At 43.2% G+C, this 15,613-nt stretch overlaps 1 protein-coding gene across 1 annotated transcript in view; it reads left to right on the top strand.

The window, feature by feature from the left end:
- The window catches only part of LOC112068307 (E3 ubiquitin-protein ligase pellino homolog 2), a 29,502-nt gene extending 14,888 nt beyond the window's left edge, over positions 1-14,614 (top strand). Inside the window, exons 2-7 of the mRNA XM_024135411.2 lie at positions 3,004-3,133; positions 3,271-3,372; positions 4,161-4,358; positions 4,673-4,858; positions 7,576-7,781; positions 10,618-14,614. Of these exons, the coding sequence (XP_023991179.1) occupies positions 3,004-3,133; positions 3,271-3,372; positions 4,161-4,358; positions 4,673-4,858; positions 7,576-7,781; positions 10,618-11,017 (1,222 nt within the window). The 3' untranslated portion in view covers positions 11,018-14,614. The remainder of the gene's footprint in view (positions 1-3,003; positions 3,134-3,270; positions 3,373-4,160; positions 4,359-4,672; positions 4,859-7,575; positions 7,782-10,617) is intronic.
- Positions 14,615-15,613: the final 999 nt, after the last annotated feature.

Here is a 15,613-nt window from a genome sequence, read left to right as displayed (position 1 = left end):
TGGCTTGTTTGTATAAAGGCCTACTGTTGCTCTGATTGGCAATAGCGCACCAGTCTGTGTAGACTCCGGTCCTGGACAAGACAGATGTTTTTATTCTGATTTATTTACTGCAGTGTCTATTAATTGTCCAAACGCACGGACGCTTTCCCACTATATATTGTTAAAGAATTTTAACAAACATTCTAAGAATTTATGAATTCGTGAAAATGACCATATCTAAGTGGTTTTAAATCAATCCATGAATGTGCACCCCAATAAATGTCAGACATGCTATTAGGTTATGTACCCAATAGGTCCCTCCAGGTCCTACTCACTGGCCTTTTAACTATCCCATAGCCTAGGACCAAGAGGCATGGAGAGGCAGCCTTTAGTTATTATGTCCCCAGGCTCTGGAATTGCCTGCCCCGAGAAGCGGAGGGGGGCTGAAACTGTGGACACATTTTCTTAGCTATGCTTTTCCTTAGTGTGCTTTTTAGTTGTTTATTTTTTTTAAATTATATTATATTGTGTTTGCTCTGTAGTAAATATTTCAGCTTTTCTTTTCGTWGTTTTTTWGTTTTTTTCCTGTAAAGCACATTGCGTTGCATTCCATGTTTGAAATGTGCTGTATAAATAAAGATTGATTTGATTATATCCTGCTGCGATGGCATGATTTGCCAGGTCCACCTTAAGGATCACATGCTCTGCAGTCTCTGCCTGTCTATCTCAGTGCAGGGCATGTGAGGTGATGTGATGTCTGTTCTGCAGTGAGTCCCTGTCTGTCTGCTATCTCTCCTTCATTACCTTAGTTACACTGGGCTGAGTGGGCTCTGTGTGCTAGCCTGTGTTTTCTCTTTCTCTCTCACACTTAACGGTTAGGGTCTCACTGACGTCCCTTCTGGATGGTTAAGCATTGCACCTGTACTACCATTACTGTACCTCAATCTCATCTCATAAAGTTAYCATTTTCTTCTCATTTAACTTCTCAAAGTATTACCATACAAGACTTTGCTGCTGTCGCTTGCCTTTCTCTCAGCAGAGGGAGTGAATATTTCACATTGTGTACAATGTGCTGCCGAGGTGCATATGCGTGAAGCTGTCGGACCAGAACTGGCCAGGTCAAATGTATCACATCGCATCTCGACCCTCTCATCTTTTTGGCTGCGGTCCAAACACTTAAAAGACACCCTATCCCTTCAGCCCTCAAATTAAGTGGACACTTCTGATGACGTATCATTACATTTGTCGAGTTTACATTTGCAGGGCAAGGGGCGAGGGAGGAAGGAATGATTTTTAAATTGACCACCCAGCCGGAAATTCGTCACTGGTTCATCCCGTGATGATTGTGTTTTCAGCCACCAGTAGCTTGTGGGTGCTTTATATGCACAACAGTCAATTATGAGTGCATGTCTACTTATATTAAATATGTAATTATTAATATACGCCAACTGTATGATAGCTAGCAAATTAATTAGCTAACTGACGTTAGCCTGCCTAGCTGGAACATCTGAAGAAGGAAAATGTTTTATTTCCACATTTTCCAAACAATAACCTAACAAAAACATATTTACTTTTTCCAAGACGTGTTTGTGCAGTCATGTGCATTTAGTAGCACCATTTCTAACTTAWTTACATTCGTTTTTACTTACACTCGTATGTTGACTTCTCCATTCATGTTGTTTTTAAGTTTTCACTGACTTAGCGGATGTACAATCGTCYCAAAATGAATTATGGGGAGTTTCAGGCCCCGGAGTGAACATAATTGTACACTCGCAAAGCCGACTAAAAACGAGGACTGAGGGGCTTACGTTCAAAACTTCCCTTGCTTGGCTAGTCATTTGGACCGCCTTCCAAGATGGCGACGGGGATTCCCCCAAGGGCATAAGGCGAAAGTAAGTGGACGAGGGTGTGTCTTTTTAAGTGTTTGGACCGCAGTCTTTCTGTATCCCTCTTCATGACCTTTGCCCTGCTCTCCTCCTGCCCCCCCTCTCTCTCCCTCATGTCCACCCCCTTTCTCTCTGCCCTCTGTCCCTGTATTTCTCTGCCCTCTCTTCCCGCTCTGTCTCTTTCTGTTCTATTTCTCCTCTTTCTGCCCTCTCCCTGCCCTCTTCCTCCTCTCCCTTCTCCCTCAGCTCTGTCCTAATGTGACACAGGGTAATTGTACAGGTAGCAGTGTGTTCCCTTCAGCTTTCCTCTCCTCAGATCTCATGACAGGGCCTGTGTCTATTCCATGACAGGGCCTGTGTCTATAACACTGGGAAATGGAAAGATATTGGTTTGTCTGGTCTGGGCTAACACTGTTGAAGGGAAAGATCTTGGCTTGTCTGGTCTAACACTGGGAAAGGGAACGATCTTGGCTTTTCTAGTCAGGTCTGGTTTAGAACTTAAATTATTCTAATCATCCAGGAAGAGCAGCTACAGCTTAMGGATGGAGGGAGAGAGAGCGSGAGAGTTGATTTGGAAGCAGAGTTGATGTCCCCCCACAAAGGGCTTTGTGCCCACTGGGCATTATCCGAATAGTCTTTAATAGGTACAATACCGCTGATTAGCTGAAAGCTAAAACCAGCATGCGGCCCTGTCTGTGAACTCCTAGCATGACAGCGCAGCTCCACTCTGTTGCCCAGGAAGCTAGAGACGAGACACAAAAGAGTTTAGGTTTGAACAATCAGCAGAGATGACAGCACTGTTCCACTTAGGCTAACGCTTACTCATCCGCTCTTTCTCGTTCCACCTCTTGCTTGCTCACACACACACACACACACACACACACACACACATACACTCTCTGAATACAGTTTAATTGGTATTTCAGTGTAAAGAGGGTTCACACAGTAAGCACACTATTCTAAGCGGCCTGTCAGTGAATTGGGCTCATGTGGTACTTACCAATGGATGAGCAGGGCCAAATGATCAGTATTGATTTGCGATATCAACTGTCTTCAATGATCACATGAGATGAATGGGATACATGGGGTATTCCCTTTCGCTAATAATGTAGTGTGTTTGTTTTTGTGTTCTCTGTAGGTACAATGGTTCTCTGCCCAGTGGAGACCGGGGGAGGAGGAAGAGCCGCTTCGCTCTGTACCGGAGGACCAAGGCCAACGGAGTCAAACCCAGCACTGTTCACATCCTCAACACACCACACGACAGCAAGGTGTGTGTGTGATAGTCCATAGTGATAGTACCATAGTCTTCCTATGGTGGGAAATTCTGTCCTCATGGTAACCTACAGTAAGAGTGGACAGGGTAAAAGGATTATTGCTGTGTGTCTGTGTCCGTGTGTGATTGCAGGCAGTCCACAGCAGAGGGCAGCACAGCATCTCCTTCACTCTGTCCCGCAACCAGACAGTGGTGGTGGAGTACTGCCATGACAARGACACTGACATGTTCCAGGTAAACACCACAACAAGGGTTTTATTTAGGCTAAATACCAGAATGATGCCAGCTTATCAAGAGAACACTGAGTTATTTGTCTTCCATACCCAGGAAGAACAGAAAGAGGTGTTGCTACCACTTTCCCTTTTTGAATAGACCAAGGACTTGGTTATTATTTATTGCTTCTGCTATGTGTATACCACGTCCTCCAGAGTTTGTGTATTGGATGCTTAATTGACTCGGATGCTGGGTATACTCTGAACCATCAATGGGCTTGGCACGGGTGCTTGAYACACTGAAATACAGAATTAATTAATCAGCCAATCCCACACCAAACCCCTTACTGTACTGAAAGAACCACATTACAAGATTCAGTTCTGAAAAGATGTCTGTTGGTGGCCAGCTGAGAACAGGGACCCAGATACATTCAAAACATGGAGAGGGGTGTAGAACAATAAATACATGTACTTGTATCTTAAGTGTTTTAACACAGGTGGTTTATTTAATATGAGTAACTACACACAGCTTGAAAATAAATGGTGCTGGATGTTATTGCTATTTTTGTGTGAAAGATAAAGTATTGGTAAGTCATAAGCACAACAGGATCCTTCAAGTCCTGGCCTAATTAACAAGCTAAAGAAAAGCTCAAATCATCAATAAAACCAAAATCATGACTTGACATAAAATATTACTTTTAGCTACTAGTAGAGCATAGGGCCTTAAAATTGCTTTCCAATCAAACCCTGTTCTGAACACAATAAAGATCCCATGTAATGTTTCTCTCCGTCTCACTCGTTTCCCTGCAGATTGGGCGCTCCACAGAAAGTCCAATAGACTTTGTTGTGACGGATACTTCAGGAGAGGGGAAGGAGGGCGAGGACCCCTCGGRGGCCCCCAGCACCATCTCCCGCTTRGCCTGCAGGGTGGTGTGTGAYCGCAACCCCCCKTACACTGCACGCATCTACGCCGCTGGCTTCGACTCCTCCAAAAACATCTTCCTAGGGGTTAGTGTGTAGCACAGGCTCGGTAGAGAGACCAAATGGAGAGATGTATGGGTACAAACCCACCATCGCTGGACCAGACAGTTGAATGTCAGTTGGATGTCAGTTGAAAATGAGTTGGAGAAGAATCACACTTCGTTATGGCCACATTCAATAGGCACAAACGAGTGTGTTCCTATTGGACAGGTGCCGGCAGTACCTACCTACGTTTTCTCCCTCTGGGTGCCTACTGAATGCAATAGATACAAATAACCAAGCTTCTGTTCTCTCTCGGTTTTCTTCCTTTTCTTCTTCTTCATCATCTCCTCCTCCTTCAGGAGAAAGCCACTAAGTGGAAGAACCCGGACGGCCACATGGATGGTTTGACCACCAACGGGGTGCTGGTGATGCACCCTGAGGGCTTCCCTGAGGACAGCAGACAGGGTCTATGGAGGGAGATCTCTGTATGTGGGGACGTCTATGCCCTCCGAGAGACACGCTCCGGACCCAGCCGAGGAAAACTGGTCAGTACTTAAGCTACAAGAGGCACAACCAGAACTCTGCCCCAAATGGCACCCTATTCCATATATGTGACCCACCGGCTCGATTCGGTCTCATGTAGCAACATTTGAAATTGTGTTTTTTACATTGGATAAAAGTTTAGAGCTACAAAATGGTATATCATACACTACAGTTGAGYAACAATGGGAAAGTKATTCTGCTTTGAAAGTTGATAAACTTGTAACKTCACTTTTGAGAAAATGGCCCTTGAGTATTTTTGGTACCTACTGGCGAGCTCTTCTTTGTCTACACCCATTTAGCATCGTTAACACACTCTTAAGCTTTAGCCCCACCCATCTCTGACCATTTTACTCGCCCTAGCAGAGCTGGTTAYGCTGTTTTTATGTTATCCAGAGTGTTGGTGACTGCAACTGTGCTGCTGGCAACAATTTACTTACGCTTTTTTTGCCACCGTTTACTGACACCGGCCATATTCAATGGGTGTTGAGCGTTCGTAAATTCATCAATTATTCTGCACTCTGGCACACTCAGACGAGAGTGCTCTGAAATCGGAGTAGATGGCCAGAACGAATTTACCAGCTACGTCTATCGACAATTGTCYCAGTGACATCATAAACATTCTATTGAAATAGTTACTTGCATAGTGGAGTCTTTAGACATGTAGCTAGATAGCTAAACAATGGACCATAATRCCAACTCGTGACGTCACTACCCGACATGAATCTGCAGGTAGCTAACCAACCAGGTTCGACTTTCTGACTAAATTTGAAAGTTGTAATATCTGAAAAGGTAGCTAGCTAGACTCTTTAAAAAAAAAAGTAACCTTTAATTAACTAGGCAAGTCAGTTAAGAACAAATTCTTATTTACAATGATAGCCTAGCAAAAGGCAAAAGGCCTCCTGTGTGGACGTGGGCCTGGGATAAAAAAATAAAAAATACAATATAAATATAGGACAAAACACACATCACGACAAGAGAGACAACACTACATAAAGAGAGACCTAAGACGACAACATAGCAAGGCAGCAACACATGACAACACAGCATGGTAGCCACACAACATAACAACAACATGGTAGCAYCACAACATGGTAGCAGCATAAAACATGGTACAAACATTATTGGGCACAGACAATAGCACAAAGGGCAAGAAGGTAGAGACAACAATAGAACTGTCAGTAAGAGTGTCCATGATRGAGTCTTTGAATGAAGAGATTGAGACAATACTGTCCAGTTTGAGTGTTTGTTGCAGCTCYTTCCAGTTGCTAGCTGCAGRGAACTGAAAAGAGGAGCGACCCAGGGATGTGTGTGCTTTTGGGACCTTTAACAGAATGTGACTGGCAGAACGGGTGTTGTATGTGGAGGATGAGGGCTGCAGTAGATATTTCAGATGGGGGGAGTGAGGCCTAAGAGGGTTTTATAAATAAGCATCAACCAGTAGGTCTTGCGACGGGTATACAGAGATGACCAGTTTACAGAGAAGTATAGAGTGCAGTGATGTGTCCTATAAGGAGCATTGYTGGCAAGTCTGATGGCCGAATGGTTTAGAACATCTAGCCACTCGAGAGCACCCTTACCTGCCGATCTATAAATTATGTATCCGTAATCTAGCATAGGTAGYATGGTCATCTGAATCASAGTTAGTTTGGCAGCTGGGGTGAAAGAGGAGCGATTACGATAGAGGAAACCAAGTCTCGATTTAACTTAATCCTGCAGCTTTGATATGTGCTGAGAGAAGGACAGTGTACTGTCTAGCCATACTCCCAGGTACTTGTATGAGGTGACTACCGCAAGCTCTAAACCCTCAGAGGTAGTAATAACACCTGTGGGAAGAGGGGCATTCTTCTTTACCAAACCACATGACCTTTGTTTTGGATGTGTTCAGAACAAGGTTAAGGATAGAGAAAGCTTGTTGGATGCTAAGAAAGCTTTGTTGTAGAGCATTTAACACAAAATATCTTACCCTTATACATGGATGGACGCTTCTCCCTCTGTCACAGATGCCATGGTTGCCCTTAGTTTGAAGATGTAATCCAGAGACAGGTGTTCTCTTTTCAAYTGGCAGAATTTTCTCCATCTCCTTAGCTAACYTACTCTAATTTCACTGATTTCATAACTCGGTCCTCCAGAAAGTGTAGAGCAACACTTATGCAGTTCTARTACATGATAGCTGTCCAAAAAGCCGTGTTAGAAAGGATTACCWACACATACTGACAAGCTCATGTTATAGACAGAAGGGTGCTACATGGCAGACCAATCCGAACTCATCTCTTAGCATGTCCAGCCCACTCATTATCTCAGCCAATCATGGCTAAAAAAGAAGGTTGCTGCCTTTTTCTGTGGCTAAACCAACTAGGCTCATAATTTAACAATTTTATTAGTCTTTACAGATGGCATACAKGTTTGTTATTAAAGCACATGAAAGTTCACATGTTCCAGAAGGCATTTCTGCCCCAAAAKACGCATTTTGATAAAATAAAAAAAGTTTATGTTCAAATGGTGCTCCTGTGAACTAGTGAAGCGCGACATACGCCCAGTTTCCTGAAACAAGACACATATAGTGGTCTACTAGCCCTATAGGCCCTTGTCAAAAGTAGTGCACTATGTAGGGAATAGACGCCTGTATCTGTGAACGTGTCATTTTCTATGATTCTTATATGTTCTAGTGTGTATTAGTAGTAATCATATGTTCTCCCTGTGTGTGTCTGCTGGCCCTCAGGCGGAGGGAGAAAGCAGTGCCCTTCGTGATGGTTCTCTGGTGGACCTGTGTGGAGCCACTCTGCTGTGGCGTACTGGAGAGGGCCTGCTCCGCGCTCCCACCCTCCGCCACCTGGAGGCACTGCGACAGGAGCTCAACGCTGCCCGGCCACAGTGTCCTGTAGGCCTCAGTACCCTGGCCTTCCCCAGCTTGCCACGCAGCCATAGGTTAGTACAGTGATGTAGTGGAGGTTAAATGGAGTTCAAACACCTTTTTTTTGTCGCGGTGGTTTACCCACCATTTGTGGGAAAATACATTGAAAGTATAGGGAGTGTTTATTTATTTCAATTTAGGGGGTAGATTCCCCCATATATTTTCTTTTGTATATAGAGTACCAGTAAAAAGTTTGGACACACCTACTCGTTCAAGGGTTTTTCTTTCTTTTTACTATTTTCTACATTGTAGAATAATAGTGAAGACATCAAAACTTTGAAATAACACATATGGAATCATGTAGTAACCAAGAAAGTTTTAAACAATTCAAAATATATTTTAGATTACTCAAAGTAGCCACCCTTTGCCTAGATGACAGCTTTGCACACTCTTGGCATTCTCTCAGCCAGCTTCATGAGGTGGAATCACCTGGAATCCATTTAAATTAATACGTGTGCCTAGTTAAAAGTTAATTTGTGGAATTTCTTTCCTTAATGTGTTTGAGCCAATCAGTTATGTTGTGACAAGYTGGTATAGAGAAGATAGCCCTATTTGGTTAAATACCAAGTCCATACCATCATTACTTTAAAACATGAAGGTCAGTCAAATAAAAGCTTCACAGAGTTCAAGTAACAGACACATCAACATCAACTGTTCAGAGGAGACTGCGTGAATCAGGCCTTCAGTCCATCATTTCTTTAAGACATGAAGGTCAGTCAATCTGGAAAATMTCAAGAACTTTGAAAGTTTCTTCGAGTGCAGTCGCAAAAACCATCAAGTGCTATGAGGAAACTGGCTCTCATGAGGACCGCCACAGYAAAGCAAGACCCAGGGCTATCTCTGCTGCAGAGGATAAGTTCATTGGAGTTAACTGCACCTCAGATTTCAGCCCAAATAAATGCTTCACAGAGTTCAAGTAACYGACACATCTCAACATCAACTGTTCAGAGGAGACTGTGTGAATCAGGCCTTCGTGGTCCAATTTGCTGCAAAGAAACCACTACTAAAGGACACCAATAAMAAGAAGAGACTTGCTTGGGCCAAGAAACACGAGCAATGGACATTAGACCGGTGGAAATCTGTCCTTTGGTCTGATGAGTCCAAATGTGAGATTTTTGGTTCCAACCACCGTGTCTTTGTGAGACACAGAGTAGGTGAACGGATGATCTCTGCATGTGTGGTTCCCACCGTGAAGCATGGAGGAGGAGGTGTGGGGGTGCTTTGCTGGTGACGCTGTCAGTGATATATTTAGAATTCACTTAACCAGCATGGCTACCGCAGCATTCTGCAGCGATACGCCATCCCATCTTAGTGGGACTGTAATTTGTWTTTCAACAGGACAATGACCCAAAARACACCTCCAGGCTGTGTAAGGCCTATTTGACCAAGAAGGAGAGTAATTGAGTGGTGCATCAGATGATCTGGCCTCCACAATCACCTGACCTCAACCCAATTGAGATGSTCTGTGATGAGTTGGATTGCAGAATGAAGGAAAAGCAGCCAACAAGTGCTCAGCATATATGGGAACTCCTTCAAGACAGTTGGAAAAGCATTCCTCATGAAGCTGGTTGAGAGAATGCCAAGAGTGTGCAAAGCTGTCATCAAGGCAAGGGTGGCTACTTTGAAGAATCTCAAATATAAAATATATTTTGATTTGTTTAACACTTTTGGTTACTACATGATTCCATATGTGTTATTTCATCGTTTTGATGTCTTCACTATTATTCTACAATGTAGAAAATTGTAAAAAATAAAGAAAAACCCTTGAATGAGTAAGTGTGTCAACTTTTGACTGGTACTGTAGGTCAGGATATTTAAGCCTCCATATATCCACTAGTTCCAACATATCCATGGTATTTTGTGATTTCCTTAAGTACATGAGGGTAATCATTTGTAGTGTGATTTCCTTTACAGCCCATTAAAGTATTTAAAACCGTATTATAGTCTCCCACCATAATAACAGACGCTTGTATTGCATGTAGGCTTGATAAATACATTTTTAAGAAGCTTCGATCATCATTATTTGGACTGTATAGATTAATGAGCCAAATCTGTTTATGGTCCAATAACATATTTAAAAGAATCCTTCTACCTTTTGGATCTGTTTTGTACAGTTTGCTCAATCGGATCAAAATGATTGTTAATTAATATCATCACCAAGTATAGGGAGTGTTAGTTGATTCACCCTGTACGGTGATCAGAGTTAACCCACCTACRTTTTTTTTTACCACTACATTACAACACCAACACACACACACAGTGGTTATAGCCTAGCGGTCAAAGTGTTGGGTCTGTAACCGAAAGGTTTGAATCCCTGASCCGACAAGGTGAAAAATCTGTGTATGTGCCCTTGAGCAAGGCACTTAACCCTATTTGCGCCATGGTGTCCGTTGATAATGGCAGATACCTCACTCCAAGGGGATATGCAAAAATAATAATTAAAAATATATATATCTAAGTCACACATGCGTATTAATAAACACTTGTACTTGTGTGAAATAGGACAAATATAAGCACCCACAATTATTATTATTATTACTACACACTGCTACACTAGGAGCTCAACACTTCCTGGCCAGTAGGCCTCAGTAAGCAGACACAGATGGGTAGCTACTAAACAGTGGTACACTAGGAGCTATACCTATTCATAAGTTGCCCTATCTACTGTTACAGTGATCAGGGGCAAATTCAACCTTGAGCACGACACAACCCGATTCCAAATCTGTTTTTATCCCATGTAATCTATTTATAGCTATTTTACAATATAATATAACTACTACCAAAAACGAATAAAAATGATGCTTTGAGTTTGATGAAAGCTAAAACCAAGTCGTTTTCATTTCCCCCCAGTCTGGAGGAGCGCCAGCCCTGGGTCTACCTCACCTGTGGACATGTGCATGGCCACCATGACTGGGGCCAGCGTCCGGAGCGCCGGGAGGAGGGAGGAGGAGKGGGGGAGGAAGGGATCACAATGGTCCGCCGGGAGTGCCCTCTATGCAGGAGRGTAGGGCCCTACGTGCCCCTGTGGCTGGGGTGTGAGCCCGCCGTGTACGTGGATGCTGGAGCTCCCACATATGCGTTTGTACCCTGCGGCCACGTGTGTTCGGAGAGGACAGCCAAGTACTGGGCGGATACCCCACTGCCTCATGGGACACACGCCTTCCGGCCCACCTGTCCCTTCTGCTCTGCTCCTCTCAGCAGCAKCCCACAGGGCTGGACACGCCTCATCTTCCAGGGCCCTATCGACTAGCTRGGGCCCCCGGGAATCGAGACCACAACTACTACGCAAACGTGGAACCAACCACGTCACTAAGCCAAGGGCCCAATCCTAACTTGAGAMAATAGTGCGGAACTAATATTTCTTCCATTTACACTGCATCCTTGATGTATGATTTTAGACAAATGCGTGTAACTCAAACATCTTTGTAAATCATGCGTTGATGTCAGTTTAGGATCTGTGTGGAAGTTTAAATTAGACGCATGTTTCTCTCAAGGTAAGATTTTGTCCATAACAGAACCTCACTTCAAAAGCAATAAGAACTCCACTATAGCAAAGCATTACACTCATAGATAAGCTAGTTGTTCCGTTAGTCATCCATGTTTCCAGTTGTCTCTTCAGACATGGCTGAATGTTATCTGCAGCTCAAGGGCTAAACCTGGGGTATGTTGAAGTCACTGGATGTTCATATTTAATGGTTTCCTGAAAATAATGGTTAATGGTTTCCCTCTCAGCCTAATTTTMAACCAATAATGTAATGATGCTTCCAAAGTTCTTGATTGAATATTCCATTTGACAAAATATGAATTTTTCAGAAAACAAAACTTTGTAATATTGCGAAGCGGTTCACCTCGAAATTACCAATAACTTACTCTATAGTAGCAAAGATAAGTGATGTTTGTGAACATTCTGCAGTTTGACCACACCTCAGGTTGGGAACCAATCAGACAGACAAGGTCTTTGTCATGTGACAATATAGCAGAAAGGTCAAAGGGCGTGACCTAAGGTAACCTCATAAGACAACAGATTTTCAATTAAAATGTAACTATTTTATTAAAAATGGGGATGTTTGGGGTGGGATGGGTTAGGATTTTATTTAGATGTTAAGATACAACTATTTTTTTATCTTGAGTATTGTTTTTAGTTAAATGTGATTTGTCAATGTAAGCGTTTTGTGTATGAATATTATTATTATTATGTGTGTTCGATGAAACTGGGAGAGCTTGTGAGTGTGAGAAAATTGCCAACACTGTGTCACACAACCATAAAAAATTGCCCAGACAATGAATGTAGCCAAATACTCAGGCTATACTAGCTTAGCCTTCCAATGTGCTCGTATTGAATTGTTCTATATTATGCTACTATTTTTTTATCTAAACGTTGTGATATAGCTGGAACATTTCAAATTGCTTCAAGAAGATGAACCCGTTAAATAACATACCTACACTACTTCTCGTTTATCTTGCATGAACACACTCACACACACATCTTGCACTGTGGATTGCCAAATCTTGCATTTATGCTAAATTGTACACAGTGTTACATGTTAATTATACACAGTACTAAATGCCTCAAGTGAAAAGAAATGCTGGTGAAGTGAGCAGTCCAACAGAAATCTATAATTTAAACATGTTCTTTCCCATATAAGAAATGTACACGCCTACTCAGCTGCTATTCAGGGACAGAGAACATGCAGCAGAACCGACATGATGCTGTTATGTAGAATAGAGATAATCGTGTCAGCTCTATATTACCTTTCTATGATGTATTAACTGTTTCAGGTTTACAGCCGTCAGTCCTCCGCACACTACCATGCTGTATTTGACATACACTATATATACAAAWGTATGTGGACACACCTTGAAATTAGTGGATTTGGGGGCCGCTGAGTGCTGAAGCGCGTAAAAATCGCCTGTCCTCGGTTGGAACACTCAATACCGATTGCCAAACTGCCTCTGGAAGCAATGTCAGCACAAGAACTGTCTTCGTCTGGAGCTTKATGAAATGGGTTTCCATGGRCAAGCAGCCGCACACAAGCCTAAGATCACCATGAGCAATGCCAAGCGTTGGCTGGAGTGGTGTAAAGCTTGCCACCATTGGACTCTGGAGCAGTGGAAACGCGTTCTCTGGAGCATCTGGCAGTCTGATGGACGAATCTGCGTTTGGCGGATGCCAGGAAAACGCTACCTGCCCGAATGCATCGTGCCAACTGTAAAGTTTGGTGGAGGAGGAATAATATTCTGGGGCTGTTTTTCATGCTTTGGGCTAGGCCCCTTAGTTCCAGTGAAGGGGAATTTGAACGCTACCGCATACAATGACATTSTAGATGAATATGTGCTTCCAACRTTGTTGCAATAGTTTGGGAAGGCCCTTTCCTGTTTCAGCATGAAAAAGAGAGGTCCATACAGAAATGGTTTGTTGAGATAGGTGTGGAAGAACTTGACTGGCCTGCACAGAGCCCTGACCTCAACCCCATCGAACACCTTTGTGATGAATTGGAACACCGACTGCGAGCCTGAACACCGACTGCGAGCCTGATCAGTGCCTGACCTCACTAATGCTCTTGTGGCTGAATGGAATTCCCTGCAGCAATGTTCCAACATCTTGTGGAAAGCCTTCCCAGAAGAGTGGAGGCTGTTATAGCCGCAAAGGAGGGACCAACTCCATATTAATGCCCATGTTTGTTTTTAGGATGAGTTGTTCGATGAGCAGGTGTCCACATACTTTTGGTAGTGTAGTGTGTAATGGGTAATATTACCAATGGGTAAAGAAGCACTTCAGGATGTTACAACCAATCAGGACGTCTTCCGAGTTCAGTTGTTAAAAGAACAATCTTCTCTTCCTCAGTGCCAGTGTTTTCACCAAACCGATTGTCTATTAACTCAGGTTTAGAATACCCAGAGTTTGCCCCCGGGGCAGCACAGGACACTCGGCTACAGTAAGCTAGTAGTAGACAAGATTTTGGATGGTCATTTATTTTATGGCCACATTGAAAGAGTTGCAACGTTAGAGAACATTCCGATAAGAATACATTGTTTAGAAATACATGAATAGTGAGTCATGCCAGTCGGTAAAGTCCATTTCTGTTTGCAACATTCGGTAAAACATTATTACCTTTTTTAATAGGCCCCAGTTACTGCACCTTTCAATATTTCTCAAGTCCTCAGTAGTCTGATGACTTCCATATCCGGGTCATAATACAGTTACCCAGTCCCTCAGGGGTWGTGGTGGAACTAGTCAGGTTGAAACACAGTACAGGTTGTTTAAAAAAAAAAATGTCAGTTACATTTCTGTTACCTACCCCATTAAAATATCCTAAATATCCATTTGCCCCAGTCCACGGGATATTCTGCTATTGAACGTGCCAATTCTTAAATGTAGGCCTATTATAATGATATAGCAGGTGAATGAAATAATGTTTGCCCAGCCTTTTGTCTTATTTTATTGTTTTATATCCTTTTTGTTCTGGGTTATTTTATCCATTTGTTTTTTCTCCTCTGATTTATTCTCCCATTGCGCCCCAGAGTCTGTATAAGTCACTCCTAACGACGGGTCCATGGTCAGATATTGTTTCAGTCCCTCTAATGCTTCATTCTGGAATTGGGGTGAGCATAATCTGATCCTAGATCTGTTAAGAGGAACTTCTACTACATTAAACCATTTTTCTTTCCGTTTATCCCCACCTCGCAGATGACCTTTGACTTGTAAGGTCCTGATAACCTCACAACTATTACTCTGGAGCGACCAAAACTCTAAATGCTTATGAAGTGCTTTGCCTCTTACTTTACTGTAATCCTGGGGTGCACAGACAATCACTGTACACACGTCAATAAACCTGTTTTAAAACTAGACTGTCTGTCTGTTTACTGGCTGGAAGAGGATGAGATTAAGGTTTGGGGGGTCATGAATGTCAAAAGGAATAGCTGTTCTCCCCTTAACATCAGAAGCCTCCTCCCRAAGTTTGTTTTACTCATTGTTTTAGCACACTCCGCCAACCCTGATGTCCTTGCTGTGTCTGAATCCTGGTTTAGGAAAGCCACCAAAAATTCTGAGATTTCCATACCCAACTACAACATTTCCCGTCAAGATAGAACTGCCAAAGGGGGAGGAGTTGCAATCTACTGCAGYGATAGCCTGCAAAGTTCTGTCATACTTTCAAGGTCTATGCCCAAACAGTTCGAACTTCTAATTTTAAAAATTAATCTCTCCAGAAATAAGTCTCTCACTGGGACCAACTTGCCCTCCATATCCTCTGCTATCGACCCCCCCCCCCCCCCCCCCCCACCCCCCCCCCCCCGCTCCGAGCTGTGCCCTGGACACCATATGTGAATTGATCGCCCCCATCTAGCTTCAGAGTTTGTTCTGTTAGGTGACCTAAACTGGGATATGCTTAACACCCCGGCAGTTCTACAATCTAAGCTAGATGCCCTCAATCTCACACAAGTCATCAAGGAACCACCAGGTACAAACCTAAATCTGTAAACATGGGCACCCTCATAGACATTATCCTGACCAACTTGCCCTCTATATACACCTCTGCTGTTTTCAATCAGGATCTCAGCGATCACTGCCTCATTGCCTGTATCCGCTATGGGTCCGCGGTCAAACAACCACCCCTCATCACTGTCAAACGCTCCCTAGAACACTCTGCGAGCAGGCCTTTCTAATCGACCTAGCCTGAGTATCCTGGAAGGATATTGACCTCATCCCGTCAGTCGAGGATGCCTGGTCGTTCTTTAAAAGGAATTTCCTCACCATCTTAGATAAGCATGCCCCTTTCAAAAAATGCAGAACTAAGAACAGATATAGCCCTTGGTTCACTCCAGACTTGACTGCCCTTGACCAGCA

This window comes from Salvelinus sp. IW2-2015, unplaced genomic scaffold (assembly GCF_002910315.2).
Source record: "Salvelinus sp. IW2-2015 unplaced genomic scaffold, ASM291031v2 Un_scaffold396, whole genome shotgun sequence".
Classification (NCBI taxonomy): Eukaryota; Metazoa; Chordata; class Actinopteri; order Salmoniformes; family Salmonidae; genus Salvelinus; species Salvelinus sp. IW2-2015.
Note: the sequence above shows the minus strand (reverse complement) of the source record. Positions and strands in the feature narration are given on the sequence as shown.